Raw genomic sequence first — 22,711 nt, forward strand, 5'->3', positions numbered from 1 at the left:
CTCAGAGGCTTCCACACAGGCATATGAATTCTGACATTATCCTCTTTTTTGGGTCAGCAGCTAAATGTCTCAGATTGTCAACTGAACTTTTGCAATGCTTTTTTTGAAGAGCTCATCCTTTTTCTTTAGGCCTTGTGTATGTTTTTAAAGAATTAATTTATTTGATTAGAATAGAATAATTCACCAGACAACATCTGTACTACAAAGACGGGTATAACAAGAGCATCCCTAGTTTCTGTTCAGAGTTGAGGATTATTCTTCTATCCAAAAATAACTCATGTTAGAGATGTTTCTTACACTATGGCTGCTGAGAGAAGCTGTGTGGCACTGGGCTAACTACCATATAACAAGTCCAGACTCTGACTTACTGCTCTAGTAAAACTGTCCTGCGTGACCTATCAGGTTGAGCATCTTTTACGTATGAGGATTAGTTGGCAATCAGGCACCTTGGTGGCGTTGCTACAAAGCATACTATAAACAGCTATGAGCTGGGGAGAGCTGCCAGAATCATTGACATCCCCTCCTGATGTGGGCATTACACCAGCTTCTAGCCAAAAAAATGGTCATTCTGCAGTGCTTTGAGATCTTATGGGTATCATCAGAAGCCTGAGGACAGGATACTTCTCCAGTGTAGCACAGACCTGCTCACTTGCTTTGCAGTGCTGTGATTCCCAAAATACTGCCAAGACCAAAAGAAACAGAGTCACAACACTGTTACAGTTCCACACTGTCCAGGCCAGTTTTGGCCAGTGAACTTAACACAGATGTTTGACATAGTCTTTGCTCCGACCTCTGGACTGCCAAAAACCGATCTCACTGCACCACCTCTAGATACTCCTTCATCTATTAGTAAAGGTTCTTCCTATCAGCTAACGTTCAAACAGAAAGATAATATGCTCCTGATTCTTTTGCCTTCTTTAGGCAGCATCTACTGAATTTCACTCCAAAAATATGGATAGATCTTCAGCTACACCAACCAAAACAACATTGATAGATATCCTTTTAATAGGCAGATATGACATCAGGAGAAAAAAAATAAAAAATCACTTACCTTCCCTCTGTACCTAGGAATTGGTTTATTATACAGAGAAGATCAAAGTGCTTTAATTGTTCTGTGGCATCTATTTACCATGAGAGAGATGGATTAGCCTGTTTTGCCAGTTTGCCAACTGACTTGGACAGCAAATATCAAAACCAAGTGTGGCTTTCACTACTTCAAAAATAAACCAATGCCAGAAGTTTGTAGGGAGACAGCATAAAATTATTCCAGCTGGGTTTTTCCAGATGCTATATCTTGGACATAGCTGTTATAATTGCAGTTGCAAGGATCATTGCAGCAGTCATTATTCAAGCAATCTAATTGAACTGAATCTTTCATTACTCCTGACCTGAGGAGACATTGCCTGCTGCCTTTGTCTGTAATCTACGTTCAAGTACACAGAGATCCAGTGTTTCCTACTACAGTAACTTTATTTCTTTGTTTTAATCATCTGTCCCTTGAACAGTCGTTCAATCCACTTTCTGCAGTCTCCATAGAAACATGGAATGGTTTGTGTTGGAAGAGACCTTAAAAATCACCTAGTTTCAACCCCTCAGACATGGACAGGTACACCTTCTTATAGACCAGTTTGCTCAACCTGGCCTTGAACACTTTCATGGAGAGGGTATCCACATCTTCTCTGGGCAACCTTTTCCAGTGTCTCACCACCCTCACAGTGAAGAGTTTCACTGTACCAGGAATGAGGAGAGTTGACTCCGCTTTTGCCTAAAAGTAAGGAAGGCAAAGCTGTTAGGTCCAAGTTAAGTAGATCTCAGGCAGAGGTTCACAGAGATACCTGAGGAGAGCTGTCTTTCCACCATTTTGATTCCAAAAGTGTTTACAAGACAAAAAAAAAACAGAAGCAGCATTGTTACAGTTCCACATTGTCCAAGAAATTGACAACAGACATACCTACCATACAGCAAATAGGTCTTCTTCAAACACTGTAATGGCTTTAGCTCATGCTGTCAAAAAATCCATGTGATTTTCTCTCTCTAATGATTAGTTTGTGGAAAAATAAGTGCTTATCTTATGTAAAGCATTGAAAGTTAAAAACTCATTATATATTAGTTACAATATAAATGTGAGTATTCTGTGTTTGAATTAATTCTTTCCTATCTTGTTTATACCTTTGTTCATTTAGTTTTAGGTTTTTCCTGATTTGGTCATCCTTTGGCAAGTTGCACAAAAATGCCCAAAGACATTTGGCCATTACTGTGCCCAAGAGAGATGCACAAGAGATTGGATCCCAGTTCTCATTCAGCCTTCCCTGCTCCTCTAAAAGATGTGCATGGAGAATAGGAATTTCATATTTTGTTCCAAGTGAGACTGATTATAAAATATTTTTTGTGAAAACTACTTGTGCTGGAAAGGTCATCCTTGGAATATTTCAGAGTCTTTGCATCTTTGCACCATACTGAATCCAGTTACAATTGTATATGAAAATTCATTATTATCCAGACCTCCAACGTATGGCTCAGTTGACCTGTGCCATATGGGGATCACTGACTGCATATGTGACAAAATAATGCAGCTGGATGGAAGACTGATAGTACACTATTTTAATATCACTAGGACTTCAGCATAGTCAACTTTCTACTTACTGTCTGTAGATCTTTGTTGCTTTATTTATAGGCTGTCATCCAAAATCCCTTGATGTTAATGAGTCATCTCCCTTTGAGGCATATAGGCAGTGCTTTTCAGAAAGACAAAATCAAACTTGTGAGCACTGACTGCTTGTGTCAGGTAGAAGGGAAGCTCTGGCTCACTGAAGGTGCAGCACCAACAAATGGATCAAAAAAACCCTCATCTTCTGTTCTCAGATTGACACCTTTAACATGGAGCCTTGAGATTAAGGGAGTGAAACGTCAAGAGAAAAGGGGGGGCAGAGCATAGCTAGCATAAATTAGTGTAACTGCAGTGATGCACCAGTGCAATCCCAGTGTGGTTCAGGTGAGAATCCAGCCTTAAGTCGCTAATTAATTGCAGCATTATGCTTAAAATCTTACAAACAGAATAGTAATGAAATCTATGACAGAGCTGATGCCTCTGACATCCTGTCCTGTATTCATTTCTCCAGACTCTACTCAGCCAAAGTAGGCCAGTTTCCGTCCTCCTTACTCCAGGACATTTGTCATAATTCTACTGAATCCATTTATACTACTGAAGCAGCCTAATTATGATTGAGAAAAGAATACTGGCAGTTCTTAGTCACAAAAATATTCATCTTAGAAGGATTATATGGAGGTGGTATATATTTAGCATATCTATTTTTGGTTAAGCTTTCTCTAGCAAGATTGGTGGTAATTTTACAAAGGGTAAAAATGGATTAGCACCCTCTTCCTTTGGTATCTTGCAAAGCATAAAACCTCTTTAAGACTGAAGTGCTTTGAAAAATGCAAAATGTTGTAATTGTTGTAAATTGATATGTGCAGAGTAGAGCAATTTAAAAATCATTAGAAGTATGCATTTTTTAAAGTAAAGTGCTTCAAAAAGAAATGAAGGCATAATACAGTATATTAATATAGTTCAAGACATCTCAAATTGGTTTCAAAATTAAACATCAAAAACTGCAACTTGGAAAAATAATTAGGTGAAACCATTTCATCGCAATCAGAAAACTCTTCAGGTTTAGGAAATTGCAAATTATGCGTGTCTGTCATTCTCATTTGCCAAGGACAAGGATATTCACTCTGAAACAACTCACAGCAGCGAAAATAGCCTTGAAAGTTCCTCAATACGTGATGTCATCTGTCAGGCATTTTCTGTAGACTGCTCTGTTCCATGTTGGTGCTTCTATTCTGCTCCCTATTTTAGACAAATCCCAAGAACTTTTTAATTACACTCTAACCATCCTTCATTGTTTTGTTCTGAAGAAATGATGGACTTGCTTAATTTCATCTAACTGTCCTCTTTCTTTAATTTGTGAGGAGCTTTGACTATAACTGCTCTGCTAATTAAAAGGATGATTGAAGCATGCCCAGCTGTACATCGTCTGACATTGCAGAAAGACTATTCTTGCTACTGTATTTTTCACCGAAAAGAAAAAAAAAAAGTGTGACTAGTTTGATTTGTATCTCCTGTAGAGTTGCAAGAGTTTGCAAAAAGATGTCTGGTGAGCAAAATTTCTGTTAAAAACTTAGTAGTTAAAGATTGGAACACTTAATATGTGTTGCTGGAGAATTTAAACATGAGAAATTTAAGGCAGTGAAGAAGCACTCCAATAAAAATTAATTCTCCTGCATGTTGAAATCAGTCCAGAGGGAACCTGAAATACCTGATGTAGTCATGTATTGATTTAAGAAATAGGATAAGTCAAGGGTATGAGAAACACAATGAGGAAACTTAGGATGTTTTTCAACTGATTGCTGCTTATTTTGCAGATATGCCAAAAATAATGGCTCTTTCTTTCTTTTTTTTCTTCCTGAAAATTAAGATTCTTAATCTATTGCTGTCTGCTCCTCATCCAGCAACTATTGAAAATATCTCTCTTTCAAATGTAGACATAAGTTACTTTAGTCAGCTTTTGTAAATCCCAGTCTAATGCACAAAAAGCTATTACTTATTCCACTGGGTGGAATCCACAGATCTAGTCTGGGATGTTTCTATCCCAGCAGCTCTTTCCTTATCCAGGAGCAAGATAGCCGAATGGCTCTGGTGGGAGCAATATGGTCCTGTTTATCCTACATTCCAGGTAGCTAACAGAGACTTTTCTATCTGTACATGTGGCATGACGGCGCGGAGTCCATAGTGTCTAGGAACTGTCCACAGTGCTTTTTGTGCTAGACCAGCTCAGGTCAATCTGTTTGGAGAGTAATGCTCAAGAGGATCCTTAGGCAACACCTATATAAGGTCCTGCAGACTGGGAAATTAGAGAGCTTAACATAAAGCTGTTATGACCTCAGTTGGGTGATTATCTACTGGCAAAACCTGGGAAATAAGTGGGATTGTAGCACCAATTCAGGTGCCAAAGTGGTTCAAGCACCTCCAGATTAGATAAACTGAGCAAAGGGCTTAAGGTCTGAATCCTGAACTTAAAGTGGTGCCTGCACCCCTTTTTGCATCTCAACCTTATCACCTATGTGTAGTCAATTTACTAGACAGTGATTAAGAACCACAGAAAAACAACTGGATATAGTATGGAAAGGACTTTTGTGAATACTCAATGTTCAAAAAAATACCAAGATGGAAATTCTGGATCTGAAAGGCTAGTACTCCGCAAGAACCCTCTATAGAACAGGCCTCTGAAGTAGAGAAGTTGTGGGAATGTTCTGCTGGTGTGCAATGGAGGGAAAAAAACAGTCTAGATGGACAACAGAACAGTAGCAAGACAGAAAATCTTCAACTTTTAATTTGCTCAGTCCAGTGATGACACTCTGACAAGTTATCCATAGCACTAGCATTTAAAGAAGAGTTCTTGTGTTGGGAGGGAGCTTGCCTTCCTTACAGCTAGAAAAGTGAAAATGGGAATTACTAGAGCGAGAGTACAGAAAAGCACTGGAACAACTAGAGTTTTTGTCCTTCAGTGAATTTCAGAACATCTGTTGTGCAAAATGTGTTGCATCAGTCACTGAAAATCAGATAATATTTTTTTGTTGTCATTGTTAAAAGTTCTACAAAAATGGCTATCATTTCAGTATGCTTATGCAGTTGAGTCTGTGAAGTTTAACTTACCTCTGAAAACAGGAAGTTGCTATTGATAAAAAGTCAAAATCATGGGAATCTTCTATATGTTGCATTTTTAAGCTTTTTGATTGTGCAAATTGTTGCAATGGTAACATATGTAGCTATCTAAGGAATTCTTGGTCTCTGCCCTCTCTAAGGACTTTTGCTTAAATGTTTAAGCTCAAGTAATACTTTTTAAATAAAATTGGTTCAAGAACATTTAACTCGTGATAGAACAAGAACTCCTTGTGTATCGTAGCTGCAGTGTCCATCTAGACATGTCGCTCTTCAGTTTAAGAAGCCTTGGCTATTTTCTGAACAAATTATTAAAATAGTATCCAACACCTTGGGATGCCAAATCATTTTCTGATAGACTGCACAGTGCTGATTGTTTACGTGGCACATCTGTCTTTTCTGCTTCCACTCTGGCTACCCTTGCACTCCTTCCAAAACTGCCTTTAAGAGGGATGGCAGCCCAGTGGTGCCTCTAGCAGCTCTGCAGAGCCAGAAGTAGCCAGAGCATCTTTGAGTATGATACGACTGGGCAGCGTTTCCTAGGGGTAACAGAACTGCCTCAGCAAAGGATGGACCACAGAGAAGTGATGAGTTAGTATAAAAATGTAGCTAGCATAGAAGGAAGAAACCAAAATAATAATATCGTTCCCTTCTTTCAATCTACAAAGCATTATTGCAGCTGTAGCAGGGACAGTGAGGAGTGTGATGGCAGGTGCACTTAAAAGCCAGGGTTGTGTGCCCAAGGTGCTTCTTTGGTGCAGGAAAAATGCAAGTCATGAGCTGCAGCTTTGCTTTAGCAGCAACAAGACAGAAGAGCAGCTGCCAGATGTGAGTTGCTATTTCTGTCTGTGCTGCTGACACAGAGGAAGTTATAGTTTATTTACTGGGAGCTGCTTCATCTCTCTGTACTCATCCTCACCAATGCAGCAATGAGCAATGTATCCAGGTAAGCAGTGTTTGTAGTCAGTCACGGAGCACTGTAGGGCTTTTGCTAATTGAGGCTGCACTCCTTGCTTCTGTGAAAGAGCTTGTTATGCCTGGCTGTTGAGATTGTCCAAGAAACCCCTTATCTGTCCTAAAAAAAAGAGGAAGCAAGGCCAGCCTCTTCAGCTGATTTTCCTTTTGATTGTGAAGCTGAGATGCTACTTAGAAGCTGGTAATGACCTTTAATTTCTCATATTAGTCCTTAGTGGGATACAAATTGTTTGCTGGGATCACAGAGTTCTAAGGCTTCTTTCATATGATCCACTGTTTCTGTCTGTCCACGTAGCCTGGCTCTTCCCTGGGGGGAAAAAAAAAAAGTTTGTAGAAATGCAAGCATATCCTTTTAAAAGCATACAGTCCTAGGATGTTAATGTCACTATGCCCTTTCCTTCAGAGTGCCACTGTGTCCCATTTGGGAAGCAGTGACATCTATGTCATTTGAGGCTGCCACTGCTTTTACACAGGTGAATCTGAATAGCTAGTCCTGCAGTATATTGAGAAGTAGTACTAGTGGCCACCTTTTCAGCATTTTGAGCCCTTCAGAGATACAATAAGTAAAATGTATGTTCATTACTGAAGTCAGCAGGTAGATCTAACGTACAGAGCAGATGACACGAGTGAGGTAAGCACTTACCAGAGCAATTTTTGAGAGCAGACCCATATTCAAAGGTCATCCTTCAAGCCAGTGAATTAAAGATGGTGCCTACTCTTTGCAAATAGTGCTTAAATAAATCATTACTTCTTAACTGAATATTACTAACCAAAATTACTAATTAAATAATTGTGGAAAACTTCATGCTCTGAGCAGAGCCCTCATCAGTGTTACTAATAGTAGTACTTCTGTGTATCACAAAGGGTTTAGTGCTTATATGAAGATATATCCTCATCCACTCAGGCAACATGGTGAACCTTGGCTGAAAACGGGTGTCTCAAAATCTTTCTTTTCTTTTGATGCTGTTAATACAGCAGTTGAGGCTGTACCTGGGAGACGGCTTCATTAAATGTATCTACTGAGCCATCTCTTTGCCTGTTTTGTTTTTCCCTTTGGTTGCTTTCTATGTTTCTCATTGTTACCATAAGGCCTCCTGCCTTTCCTGATTCTTGTGGTCTATCACTTATGCAACAGGTTTCCCATTTTTCCTACAGAACTGGCTTTGCAGCCTCAGGAACCGTGGATTGCATTTTGTCCTCTGTGAGCAAGCACAAAGGCACAGCTTTCGTAGCTTTCATCTTATTCATTACTGCTCACGAGAGATTGTTCTGGACTGCTTTCTTCCTAGTCTCCTGATCAAATAAAATATCAAACAAGGTGGATGTTGCATAGTATTTCCTTTTGTGGTATTGTGAAGGATTTCAGAGCTTGTTAGTCAGAGTGTGAACCTCCTGTGAGAACTGTAATCTCACTGCCTCACAATAGATACAATTTGAAATCAAACAGGGGAAACAAATTTTAAAACAGGACCAAATTTGACAAGGAAACTTCACATTTACATGGAAACATAGTATTTAAAAAATGTCCTGGCCAGGATACTGTGCGGTTTTCCTCACTGTTGTGTCAGTCTAATCTCCCTTGCAATTAGGTTACACTTCTGCTCATTTATTTTAAACATCTCTCACAAAGGCCTTGTCTGATCTGCCAACCTGTATCATCTCTAAGAAAGAGGCAGGTTCTGCAGCTCAAGTCCCTTGTGTGGCAAGCGCAGCAGAATTGTATTCTGCTTTACACCAGTACTATGGCTGGGTAAACAGAGATATACCCAGTAGCAAATGAGTAATCCTTTTCAGTGGTATCAATTTTCAGAGCCTTGGCTGCCTGAAATGAAATATCTGCTAGTATGTTTACCATTACCAGTCCAGATTCATCAGGCTGTATTGATTAAATTTTTGCACTGTAAAAATACCATTTTGAACCACAGCAAAATCAATAAAGGATGAGGTTTTTTATATATACAAATTGGATTTGGATCAGGAAGAAAATATTCTTCATCAGATGAAAAATAAAGCTGGGGAAAAAAAGTGGATAAAAGAACTAAGAAGGGAAAAAAGTCTCTCTGTCTTTTCTCCCGCCTCTGTTGTGTTTGCACTTTGGACCTTTCTGTCTCTCCACTGATTACTTTCCTAAGCAAACAAATTTTCAAGCAAATTGAGGCTCCCAGTTTCGAAAAGACATTTTCAAATAGTTGTAGCATTGTCAGAAGCTACATTACAGGTTTTTTAAAAATGCATACATTATAGATTTTTTTGAAAGTGCAATTACATTTATATATTTTGAGATACACAATAGTGTTAATGGCAGCCTTCCTAGTAGAAGTCAAAAAGAGCTATTTATGGAGTACTTAATGCATCAGAAATAAGTTCAGTGAGATGATGGTAGGGTTATTTCCAGAAAGTAATTAAAACCATCACTAGATTGATGGTGAAACATTTTGAGTAACAGACAACGAGGATATGGCATTTTAGTTCCAGTGGTTTTATTTTATGTGTCGTGGCCTGTGGTGAGAAGATAAGGAAGGTAGTCAGATATCTGTGGGGGAACATGTTAGGAAAGTTTTCTGCATAAAGCTCACAGTAGAAAGGCTTAAAATGAAACAATGTTTGGAGAATGGAGAAGTTTTGCCTTTGGTAGAAATAGTTGATAATTATGCCGTACTTGTGTCTGAATTATCCCAAATAATAGTCAGGGCTGTGTGAAATTTCAATTGCCCCACTTTGTTCTGAAGACACTGACTATTCAATAGTACTTTTCGGCAGCTCTTGTCTCTGAGGAAGACCCGACCTCCTGAAGGACCTTGTTGCTTCCCAGTAGAACAGCTCCTGGGATAATGCAGTTCATTACATAAAGAATAGCACCAGGGTCAAACCTTTATTCAGTTACAGTGATTTCAGCTGTGCTGGTTTTCTATTGCCAGTGAGACCACCCAAAATCTTACCTACTGGAATCACCAATATATTTCGTAGCAAAACCAGTATATCTGCTAAAGAGAAAATAGGAAACAGGGTATCAGTCATGTAATTATGAGGAAAAGGGAGTACTTTATATGAGTCAGAGTAATAGAAGACATCAAGAAGGTGCAAGAAAATAATGATATTTAAGGAGTTTAATGAATGTCCACATGTTTCTGTAACACATGGAAAACTAAATAGTTGTAATACCTTAAGAGCCTTGCTGACTTCATTCAGAGCCAGAAATGATACCAAATATAATTTGGAATAGGACCTGTTTTCTTCTTGACAATTTTTCCAAAATCATTCCTCTTCTACTTAACATAGCATTCATATGCTTGCTACAGTCTCTTGCTTTATGACAGTGTCAGGAAGAATAAATATCAATAGTTGAATAAATTCAAACATACTAGTCTGATAACAGACTGTAATAGAAAACCACTTCAGACAAACGTCTTGGGTTGGGTGACATTAATCTCACTCTTTGTGTCTTTTGTTGGGATGGGCCACCAACTCCCACTTTCATCAAGAGTAGAATCTTTGGAAATAATTATGGAAATTATTTTGAATGTATATGTGAGAACAAATTGCAGTTTTGCAGTGTTCATGTAATTAAAGTATCACTCTGAATCTATTCACACAAATATAACAAACTGTTCAAACTCAGAAATTGTTACAGTATTGTGAGATAACCTATTTTATTGTCAGATGTAAGTGTGCGATGCATGGAGAGAAGGACCAGAAGTATTGCAGCAGGAGAAATTTAGGTGGAGAGAATATTTGTCTGTGAAGATAGTCTGGTGGTAGTATGGATTACCTAGTCCTGTTGTAGGATCTCTGGTTTTGGTAGCTTTTAAGGGATGTGATATATGATTTAAGGGATGTGATTTGTGTGATTTGTTTTGGAACAGAGAAGAATAGATGATCATGTGAAGTCCTTTGCACCTCTATTTTCTATAAATCAAATAGGTAAACTGGGATATACACATAGATACGTATCAGAACTGTATGTTCTTTTAGCATTCTGACAGTAGAGGTCGTCTTTTTTTTTTTGCGAAACAGATGTCAATCATTCAGTGATGATGTCATGTTGATTTATTTTGGATTGTACCAAATTTCACCTTAAGATCTATGGCGTTTTCCCATCAGGTGTTGCTTGGTGACGTGAAAGACAGGCAGGAGGTGCAGCAGTAGTTGTTGGGGAATGCACCTTTGCTGTATCTTCCACAAAGGAAACCAATTTTTGTTTGCCAGAGGAAACAAAACCTGGCAGTTGACAGCCGGACTTCAAAATTAATGTTTTGCAGACACGTCGAAGTCCCTTTGATTTTCAGCTTCAGCTTAAAGGGCTGGTGCCACTGAACCCTGGCATAGCCCAGTTAATACCTCTGTGTTGCCTCTGTAGAGTAACTTTCCCTGGCTTGATGGTTTATTGGCATAGCTATGGTTGGGTAAGAACATAAAACATTGCACACCTAACTGTGTACTCTGATGCTGTTGAAGAAGCCTGGATTAGCTGTGTTTATAACATCCAGATTGCCAAAGGAGTTTGTTTAAATCAGGAGAATAATATAAGCTGTAACACAAAAATAACATCTCATACGGAAATATAAAACCTGGTATCTACATAGAACCTTTATAGTGGCCTCTTTCGCGCTACCTTCTCTATTGGGGACAGCTTTCCAGTAGGTTTTGCTAAAATAAAATCACATAATCAAAGAATGTTCGGGGTTAGAAGGGACCTCTAGACACCACCTAGTCCAAACCCCTGCCAGAGCGGGATCCCCTAAGGCAGCCACACAAGAACATGTCCAGGTGGGTTTTGAAAGTCTCCAGAGCAGGAGACTCCACACCCTCCCTGGGCAGCCTGTGCCAGGGCTCTGTCACCCTCACAGGAAAGAAGTTTCTCCTCACACTGAGGCAGAACTTCCTACATTCCAGCTTAAACCCATTATTTCTTGTTCTGTTGCTGGGCGCCACTGAGAAGAGATTGTCTCCTGCCTCTTAACCCCCACCCCTCAGATATTTCTATACGTTAATAAGGTCTCCTCTCAGCCATCTCCTTTCAAGGCTGAACAGCGCCAGTTCTTTCAGTCTCTCTTCGTAGGAGAGATGTTCATGTCCCTTAATCATCCTCGTAGCCCTCCGTTGGACTCTCTCCAGTAGGTCCCTGTCTCTTGAATTGGGGAGCCCAAAACTGGACACAATATTCCAGGTGTGGTCCCACCAGGGCAGAGTAGAGGGGCAGGAGAACCTCCCTAGACCTGCTGGACACACTTTTCTTAATGCACCGCAGGATCCCATTGGCCCTCTTGGCCACAAGGGCACATTGCTGTCCCATGGACAACTTACTGTCCACCAGGACTCCAAGGTCTTTCTCCATGGGGCTGCTTTCCAGCAGGACATCCCCTAATCTGTACTGGTGCCTGGTGTTATTCCTCCTCATATGCAGGACTCTACGCTTGTCCTTACTGAACTTCATGAGGTTCACCTTCACCCAGCTCTCTAGCCTGTCCAGATCTCGTTGGATGGCAGTGGTGCATTCTATCCCCTCATCCAGGTCATTGATGAAGATACTGAACCACATAGCTCAAGTGGTTTTGAAACTCCTAAAACTTTACAATTTTAACTTCTTCGTGGTGTAAAAAATTATATTAATAAAGTCAATTGCTGAAAATGAAAGCTAGAACAGAGTTGTCTCCAGGACACAGCAGGAAGGTAATTTGAAAAACTTGGGAACATTGTTGGAATTACCATGCAAGCTTATTAAATGCAATGTATATTTAAATTGAAAAAACTTTCTTTATTAGGCCTAGATAGGTGATTTTTTTGCTGCCTCCAGCAGTTAAATTTATTGGGTAAAAGTCAGGATAGATTAATTTCTAATCTTTATGGAAAATCACTTATTAAAAAATGGATAGCAAAATTATGAATATGATACTTAAGGTTTAGACTGTAGCACAAGGCTCACCACCGAATGTGAAGAAAAGTAAAATGAAAGTGTCTTCATAGTAAGTATTTGACCACTTTTGTTTACATATAGTTTTGTATTCTTAGTATGATTTTCTAGGAGTTATTTCTGCAACATGTCGAATTAACATTAAAATCTTCACTTATCATTACAAATTATAAAATATTTAGCTTTAATTTCCCTTTTCATATCACATAAGTAGAAACTTATTATAAACCACATTTGAAAGAACTCATTGTTGACTTAGATAATTAAAATTAAGAGTGTGGAGTGAATTTTTAATGCTTTTTAGATTAGCTCAGGAATGATCAACATACTTGTCTCCTTCTCAAGAATATGTACAAATAATGCTTCAGAGCTCACATTTGCCTTCTTCCAAGATAATTAATGAGCATTCAGAATGAAGGACATGTCAGTAAAAATTCTAGACTGAGCTGAACATTTTTTAGTCAAGTCTCTAACTCATTAATTGGTTGAAGTCTGAGGACTCTGAATTTTAGATTTGATAAAGACTGTATTTCATGAAAGTCTATGAGAAGCTGCAGCTGTCGTTTGAGGCCAGCTCCCAGCAATTTGTCAGCATGTTGCTTGCAGTAAGTCTGCACAGCTGAGCTTTCTTTTAAATGAGGACATTAACTTTCCAGATCAACATTTGGAGACCCTTGTTCTGATTGCAAAGTGTACAGGTACAAAAACTAAAACAAGGCCATGAATTGCTGTGAATTCCAGTGACTTGGTTTTGTGGGAGCCGTGAAAATTCACGCCTACTGAGGATCTGGTCGTTAGCCTCAGGCCAGCCTTCAACCCACCACACTCCTTCAACTCCACACACACTAAGCTCTGCCTAGAGCTCGGGTAGCTGGGCAGGCATATATCCCACAGAACAGGGATAAAGAGGAGCAGGAAAGAGACGGCTCTTATGTAAGCCCACAAGCCTAAACACCAACACACTTGAGGGACCTAAGGAGTTGTGTGTGCTGCATCGTACCTTGTGAGAATGATTGACAATTAGTGTAACAACATAACTAGAGGCTTGTGATGTAATATCCCCAAGTCGGCTAATCCAAAGTGTACCTTGTCAGCTACCTCCCTCATTACCTTATGTAAGTCACCTCCTCCTTGCTTTTGTCCTTTGCAGTCAGACGATGGCACAGCTTGTGGCTCCTCAGCAGGACAGTCCCCGTCCAGGCTGTGATCTGCATCTCTTCCCTTGTCCTGCCTGTCTTGCTTCTTTCATCCCTCAGTGAGCTGATTTAGCTCAGCAAGCTACCGGGTATTAACCCAGGAAAATCAAGTGGATAATTATTTGCCAATTTCATGATCTGAATCAGCTCACCCCAGTTCCAGATGATAAGCTCCAGACAGGGACCGCAGAGCCAGGGATGGATGGAGAGGTTGGGGCGTGGAATAGCTGTTCCAGTCAGGGGAGACATTTGGCTGTCTCGACTGCTGCACCTACCCTTGCCCCACTGTGCTGGTCCCAAGTGGAGCACCCACTGCATTTTGGGGTGCTCTGAGTCCTGTGGGACCAGCTGCTATGGAAGAAGGAAGGTGCTCCACTGAGCGGAACAGTTGCACAATATGTGACCTGCTGTCAGATTTCAGCGCTGCCTGAATTTTTTCCACATCAACTTTCATTGAAGCAATTTACCTATTTCAATTTATTGCGTTGTTTCCCATTGCACTGTCCACTCACTCAAGTGTCTCCTTTTTGTCTCGTCTGCTGTGGAAATTCACTCTTTACAAACACAAACGCTAATGTGGCTCCCTGCAAGGCTAATACTTCTGTACTTATCTGCAGAAGGAGCTGAGGAATTGGTTTGCATTTAAAAACAGGACAACCTGAACTGATAATGCTTTTTTTTTAATCTTAGTTGTTTGAATTAGCTGTGGATTAAAGATGTGAGTACTACCACAGCATTAATAGGATGACATTAGGCTTGATTTCCCTTGCTTTGCATGAGAAGTCTGTGGAGAATTTTGGATTTGCATGGCAGAAGAATACATTATCATGGGAAATAGCATTTCTGAAGCCTCACATCAAATCACTAAAACAACTCTATGTCTCAAGTTTGTCCTCGGTGACCATAAAGTATGAGTGGGCTGAGCAGCAGGACATCTAGCGTACCTGAGGACAGTGTGTGGTCCAGACTAAGAAACCAGGTTTCATTTCATCCGGTGCTTACAGAACTGGTTTTGATTTGCATTATAGAAGATTTACATTCATTATTTTGGGGAAAAATTGCATTACTAAAAGGAAAGATGAGGGGTAGGTAAGATAATTTCATCATTCCTTTACTAGAGAAGGTTTGACACATACTTACTTTTTAACACTTTTTTTCTCAACTTCTGGTGTCTTGCTAGTGTGCCCTGACTTGCCGGCAGAAGTGAGGTGTAAAAACTGAATAACTGAGTGCAGAACAACTAACCCAACATCTTCTGTCTCACAGAGACAGTTTGGGATCCAGAGCTTGTGCCACTGTGCTGCTTTCTGAGACGAGGTAGTTAAGATACAGGAAAACACTGTATTACAATAGGCTATGTTATAATCTTATGTGGGGAAAATAGAATATAAAAGACAAAAAAGCAGCCATGTGAGTGAAGACTGTATACTCACAAGCCCAGGATATTTTTTTATGAGATAGGAAAACTTCTATCTCCACTTCATTAATCTGACTGACAATAGGAGCTTAAATAAAATTCAAACATTTTATTTCTTGTGTGAAATGTGGGGAAAACAATGAGAAACATTCAAACATTTTCAGGGTTGTGAAACAGGAAGATGGGCAAGATCTCTGTCCTTGTGACAGGATTGTGCCTGCATTGCCTTTGGCTCCATGCCACTCATTGTTTTGTTTGTTTGGAAGGTGGGTTTGTCGTGATGAGATTCTGCAGCGTAGGGAGACGGAGGTGAGGCAGGCGTGCATGCTGCCTGTAGGAATGAGCTCAAGCTTTTCCACAGCTGGTTCTTGGATTTATTTGCAGTTAGAGAAGTGGTGGGAGCTGCCAGAGCTGCTGACGTGATCAGATGCTCTATGTATTACTTTGTTTCCCCACTTCAGCCAGTCCAGACCTGCATTGCCACTTCTGCATACTGATGCCTACAATATTCCCTGAAGTTCCGGCAGAAGTTGAACAAAGCCAGTCCCGCACCTGCACAAAAATAGGCAGTAGACACTCAGCCCAGAAGGGTCAAAAACCTCATCTACTCCACTTACCCTGGTACAGTGTAAACTACAGAGTATTTCTAAAAATCCTCTTAACAGTCTTCGCTACTTACAGTAAAATAGCAAAAGTGATAATTATAATGAACCAGAGGGAGATCAAGAGAGATCAAAGGCATCCCTCTAGCAGCCTAAATCCTTGAAGTAGCAGGTAGTTTGTTAGATTTAATTCTCAGGAGTTAGCCTGTACCCCAAGCTACAAAGATAGGTTAAAATAATACCAGTGGTCCTCTGCCAGTCTGACCTGGGGACAATTCTTTTGTGATCCCAGATCTATTGGAATCTGTTTATTTCTTAATCATAGGAGCAAGTACCTGAGTGACTTCAGTCCCAAGAAAATACCGGAGCAAGTCCTTCCTGAAGTCCTCTGAGCAGACTTCTAAGGAACAAACAAGTAATGAAACAAAAGAAACAGGTCAAATTATGCAGCAAGGGGGAAGAAATGCTTCCCAGTACCTGCAGGCAGGCAGTCCAAGGCATGAAGCATGAGATTAATACATGATCAGCGGGCAGCACTCAAGTCTTTCTAAGGGATAATGCCCCAGGCTCAGCACGGTTTTTTATTTGAATATAGCAGGGCAGTCTTCTTCCTTGTCTTTTTCTTTTGCAAAAATATCATCAGAAAATTATGTTTATCTTAAACTCCAGTACAAAACAAGTCCCTGTCTGAATAGTAAAATTAATTAGTTTCTATGTAGTTGATTTTGACTTCCTCAGAACAGTACTTGGAAGTTTCTGTCACTGGATTTTATCTTAGGTTCTTTACTATGCCTTCTGCTTCTGAAGGTGATTTTAAGTTTGACCATGCTCTTCCATATTGTCACTCATCAATTCTTTTGATTGCATTCTCTGCCATCACCTTGGCTATTAACAAAAACAAGGGGTAAAATCTAACTCAAGATAGTGCCCAGCATGTCTTCGGTGTCACTGTGTGAACTGCACAGCACATTTCTGTGCTGCTTTTTTCTTCTTGTTAAAATGATTGGACTTGATGAGATTTCAATTTAAACTTTAAAAACTTTGCTCAGTATATACAGTGTCAGCATTTGTCACTACAAATGCTTATAAGAATGTTTGTACACAAGAGTTCCAAGATATAAATGATCATTGTTTAAAATCTGTCAAGGGAAAAACCTTGCCACCACTAAAAATGTAACACTGACATTTGAAATCAGAGCAGACATGATTATTTGGCTTGCACTTGTAGTGCTATCAGCTGCTTTCCGAGAGGAAGAAGGAGGTAACATTTCGGTGGCAGTTTAATTGCAGAATAACAAGCAAATTCTGTCTCTTGACACTAATTATTCTAAACAAATTCAAACTACATGGAACCTTTTTATAATGAAGCCATTCTTTTCACAGAACAACTTTAGTCCAAGTGGAAGTAGAATTGCAATTGGCATATTGTGATGTAGTGAAAACAATTCAGGACTTTCATTCCACTTCACAATAAGTGGTGTTCTAAAGTGCCCAGGTAGAGAAATTGTTATGAGTGCAATGAAGGAGACACTTCTCTCTTCCTGAAACAGCTTGTCCTGTTTCTTAGCAGTTGACTCATGAAAGTCAGGAAGGGGAAAAAAGTTTTAATCCTTCAAAGCCATTTTAGAACTAGGCAGATCTGTGGGGCCTGTAAGTCATGTAATATTATGTACCGCCAGCAGTGCAGTGCTTGCTCGTCTTTCTCTGGGTTACCTTACTGGTGGCTCTTTGTGCTGTAAGTGAAGGCCATTTTGCCATCACTACAAATGTCTGAGTATCTCAAAGACTTTTGCTTATATGTATTTAAGGTGCCACTTCATCCTTTAATTCAGCTCATTTGCAACATTTGAGTTTCTAATAGAATTCAGAACGGAGCCAGGGGGACCTGGGAGCAGACACGGCATGCTGTTATTAAAGGTCTCAGCTGAAATGAGTCAGAAGATACCGACATTTTTTGTGTCATTGCTTGTCTGTTTTAGACCATTGCTTTGCCATATGCAAAGCCATCATTTTTGCAGTCCCCACCCCAAATAAGTAAATGGTCTTGCGAGTAACTGCTAAAGGAGGCAGCCGGATTGTGTAAGGTCTGTACTGGGTGATGAAATCCCATATTTGATTCAATTGGTGAGTGATATTAGTATAGAAGTGATTAAATCTAGCATCAGTGCAAAGTCTATTTGCACTTGGAAACTGCTGTTTCACATGCTGTGTTTTTGTAATCCCCTGCAGAGCTGTGCACGCTGGACTGCGGCAGCCACGGTGTCTGTTCCAGAGGGATATGCCAGTGCGAAGAGGGCTGGGTGGGACCCACCTGTGAAGAACGTACCTGCCACTCTCACTGTGCTGAACATGGCCAGTGCAAGGACGGGAAGTGCGAGTGCAGCCCTGGCTGGGAAGGAGACCACTGCACCATTGGTAAGCGGGTTTTGTACCTCAAGAAATGAAATACAGGAAAATCTTAAACCAGTTCTGCAAAGATCCACCACAGCCATCAGTCTGATTCAAGCCAGTTTGGAAAGCAGAGACCCAGAACCAGGCCAGGTGTAAAAATGTCACTCTGTGCTGATGGTGCACCCTGCTTGTCCCGCAGAAATGGAACTCAACGCAGCTTTCAGTTCAGAGGAAATAAGATTAATAAATTTAATTTCTTAAAAAAACAGAGAAGCACACAAAAGAAAGATATCTTGGTCCTAACATATCTTTGGGTTGTGTTCATATGTGAGCTTTGAGCCAGGAAGGAAAAAAATGTTTTAAGAAATAGGAGATGTGAGGGGATGAAGCTATTATTCAGCTTAATTAATTCTTGTGTTAAATCTCTTGCCTTCGTATCTGAGGATTTACATCTTTTACTTATTACTAGAGGTGTTTTGTTTCTGTAGATGGCTTCTAACAATATTCTTAATAAGGTAAACCTTTCAGATCTTTTCAGAAGTTGCTACTCTACTATAGAAATGTAAGTTATATTTTTAATGAAACGGGATAGTTTTTTTGCAAAGTCCAGCAGTGTTTCCCCCTAAAATGTCCCAAAGCAAGATTATTCATAAACATTTTAGTTGATTGTAATAGCAGGTTGCCTAATTTTCAGCAGTAAGCAGCATAAGCTTTCGTGTTTCCTTCTTGAAAAGAAGCAGAATGTTTGATCTTTATCTTGATCGTTTTAAGATAATTTATTCACTGTCTCTAGAATTTATTAAATCAGATTTGCTAAATCAAGAACTAGATTTGTGAAACAGCCTAATTTTCTAGAAATTATGTAGACAAAATCCAGAAAAGAAACAAAATAATTAAAAAGATAATTAGAACTGCTCTTCCCATTTTACACACAACCATGTCTGGCCAAGCTGACTCTCTGCATGTTTGTCATCAAATGGAGCATAATCGCGTACACAATGTGCTGTGATCACAGCAGCAGGGATAGATCTGACTGCAGACCTATTTATGTCTATGTAAGTATAGATATGTATTTCATATCTAACCAACAGGTGCCAAGTCATAAGCAAATGGAGTCTGTATTTTCATTTGAGTACAGGAGTTCAATCCATCTCAGTTTTGTTCTTTTCTTTTTTAAGCTCACTACTTAGATGCTGTTCGAGGTAAGTTTTTCGTATCAGCGTTATGAAAGAATATTGAAAAGACACAAAAGTATTTGGATTAAAGTGATTTGTGTTACCTGTTTTGTCTGAGCTTCTGCACTGCTGAGTTGCCAGAATAGATAAAGCATTTGTTTATGGAGATATAGATAGATATATATGCAAACAGAGAGATGTGCAGAAGTGCAGTTTTTTTACGTATAATATGCTCAACTCATTTGCAAAGTTGTAGCAGTGTAAGCATGTTTCATGTGGGCATCTGACGTGCTATGTTAGAGAAGTCAGTTTTTTTCTCTCACCATTCCAAAGTAATGCCAGAGCTGAGGACCTGCACAAAAAACTGTGTTGATCCTGTCTTCCATGAGAACAAAAATTTTCATTTTTTTGATCATTTCTGCTTGAAGTAAGCTTCCCTTGATAAGTGCTTTTTCAAAAGGTGTCTATGCTAGATGTTGATATAGTTCTCTTCAAATTATTTGATACCAGAGTTAATTTTTTGTGCCACAGGACTTGCTTATTCATGTCAGCACAAGTACCTTCCCTGTGTTTGACAGCCGTCCCTCAGACCTGGATGTGCTGTGCGGAGCAGTGACACACATTGCCTCTTGCAAGAATGCTGCTAGCTGAAACATCAAGCTAACCAATATTCCAGGAAAAAAAAATGGTGTTTATTTCAGATTTATTATTTTATTTCTTCAGATTAAGATAGTAACAAAATCGTGTAGGCATTCATTTGATTACATTTATAGTCTTAGAGGATAACCACACAGAGCAGCAAAATATAATCATATACAAATTAATTAACCAGCAAGACAGTGAATTGAAGTGGAAAAACAGCCCTGTCACCCAGAACAGCTCTCACATCCTGCCCTTTCCTCCAGCTCCTCTAAAGGGGCAAATAATTTGGTTTTATAGTGCATCTGGTGGCTGCCAACCTCATGCTATTTTATAGCAGGAACTTCCAGAATTCCAGCGTGAGACAACGGTGCCGCCCATCTCCAGCTCTTCGAGCAAGAGGGACAGATTCTCCAGTCCCCCTGTTGTCAGATGTGATTGAGAAACTGTGCCAAGGGTGAGAAGGAGAGAGGTGATGTCTCTAGTGTGAAGTTGCCAGGGCATGTGTGTGCTGCGTGCCGGGCTGTACGTCACAGCCTGACAGACAAGTCGTACAGATCTTCCAGCTCTGAGCAGCTCCTCCAAAGTCAGAAGAGATGTCACTTGTGCTCTTCAGCTGATTGCTGAGCTTTATCCGTTGTCCTTTGGCTCCATGTGTGACATAGTGAGGATTTAATGAGTGTCTGAGCTGGCACAGAACTCTACAAGCAGATGGACATGAGTGCACACATCCAAGAGACAATTCCTCTCTCACTCTTACAGGCAGAGATCTAGCGGAGAATGTCCGAATTACTGTTGATTCAGAGCTTACGGGCACATAATCCAGAGGATGCTACAGTGATTGTTTCAGTTTTGATCTAGAATCAGAGCCACTAAAGGACGAGTGTTTGTCATAATTGAATCAGCTATAATGTGAAGGAAGTGGAGCTGAATGTTGGAAGGAAATGCTCCCTTATTTGCCTTCTGTGGAAGGAGTTGTACTGGGTGTAAATCAAACTGGCTTTTTCCCAGCCAGCTGAGTATTTATGAGCAGAGTTAAAAGGTCACCTCCACTCCCTTCAATGTGTAGGATTATGTCCACAAATGCCAGTTTGTCCTATGAACAATATTTTCCATGTGTATCTTTGACAGAAACATTAATATACCTTCCTTTGTGATCTACAACTTATTTTTCAATAAGTTGAGAAAGGTGGACAGAGTATACCATTAAATATCTTCTTAAATGTTTAATCACTTTTCTCCTGTGCACAAAACGTTACACGTTAAAGAATCATCATTCCTGACTGAGAGGTGACTTTTGGACAAGCAAAGGGAGGGACCAGGATGGGGCATTTTCTGTATTTGACAAAAAAATATAAACAGCTTGCAAGGGAACTGTGATCATGTGAAGGCACCAAGTATAATGCTATATGATTAAAATGTTAAAGAGTAATTGCAACTGTAAAAGAATAGAAGTAGAAAAAATACCCTCCATGAAGGTTTCTTTTTTACATTTTCTTTTCTAGATGGCTGCCCAGGTCTTTGTTATGGAAATGGCAGGTGCACTCTTGATCAGAATGGCTGGCACTGTATTTGTCAAGTAGGCTGGAGTGGCTCGGGATGTAACGTTGTCATGGAAATGGTGTGTGGAGATAACCTGGACAATGATGGAGGTATGATAACATAACTCATGTCTCTCTGTTTGTTTGTCACATCCTTGATTGTCATTTGAATCTATAGTTTTTATCGCAGAATGTCAGTGTTTGTTTGTTCAAACAGTTGTTCCACTGACTTCATCTGAAGCAGTGCAGGGAAGGAACAGACCCACCTGCTAGATGTTATTCAAGGCAGAAATTATGTATGTGCCATACCTGTCATCCCAGTACTTTTTTACTTTAAGAAACCAAACCAAAACAAACAAAAACTACAAAACAAGTAATTTCTTCTCTCTGCTTTCTCTTTTACCTCTTAACTCTGTCATCTGTTTCAGGAAAGATGGCCAATGGATACCCAAATGAAAAAAATTCTATGCCTGTCAAAATGCATCCAGAGTTTAGTCTTATGTTAATATTAAATGAATTTTCAAGCATAGGGCATACATTCAGAGATACCTTTTTAACATCAATCTCTTTCTTACTGATTCCACTGAGTCACAGCACAGTTCTTGCAATTATCTGGGCCTACTTTTGAATGACTGCTGAGTAGGCTTCTGTACAAAGTATGAAGAAGTAATTTTTCAAAGCACCGTAAACAGAGCCATGTACTGAAACAATCATTTGATCTTTTCTACCAGCTGAACCAAGGCATTTGGTGCTCTCTACCTCAGACCTCTGTGGTCTTGATTCATTTTAAAGCTGTTTTAGGTTTGCTGGGAGAAACATAAATTTTTCCTAAGTTAGTTTCTGCCTGCTTTCCAGTAGTTCGTTGTAATACATGAGCTAGTGCATTTTTTTTCAGGAAAAACATCCAGACTCTGTTTTAAACTTACCAGTGGGAGAAAAGTCACACCATTCCTCACTGGGTTTTCTCAGAGTTAATTTTTTTTCCTGTCTATTTTAAGGATGCTCTTTTACTGGACAGTCAAGGACTATTGCTTTCCTATCCTTTACAGTGTACTTGCTCCCATACAAGGACCTGTGCAGGTTTGTTTTTCAGACTGTGAATACGTCTGCTGCAAGTACAGTTACATTTTTTCCTTAGATTGTAC

General features: G+C 39.7%; 1 protein-coding gene across 1 annotated transcript in view; it reads left to right on the plus strand.

The window, feature by feature from the left end:
- Nucleotides 1-22,711, plus strand: part of TENM1 (teneurin transmembrane protein 1) — a 161,562-nt gene that overhangs the window by 47,237 nt on the left and 91,614 nt on the right. Inside the window, exons 9-10 of the mRNA XM_009877141.1 lie at nucleotides 18,050-18,235; nucleotides 21,531-21,677. Coding sequence (XP_009875443.1) covers nucleotides 18,050-18,235; nucleotides 21,531-21,677 — 333 coding nt within the window. The remainder of the gene's footprint in view (nucleotides 1-18,049; nucleotides 18,236-21,530; nucleotides 21,678-22,711) is intronic.

The sequence above is a fragment of the Apaloderma vittatum genome, unplaced genomic scaffold, assembly GCF_000703405.1.
Source record: "Apaloderma vittatum isolate BGI_N311 unplaced genomic scaffold, ASM70340v1 scaffold7339, whole genome shotgun sequence".
Taxonomy (NCBI): domain Eukaryota; kingdom Metazoa; phylum Chordata; class Aves; order Trogoniformes; family Trogonidae; genus Apaloderma; species Apaloderma vittatum.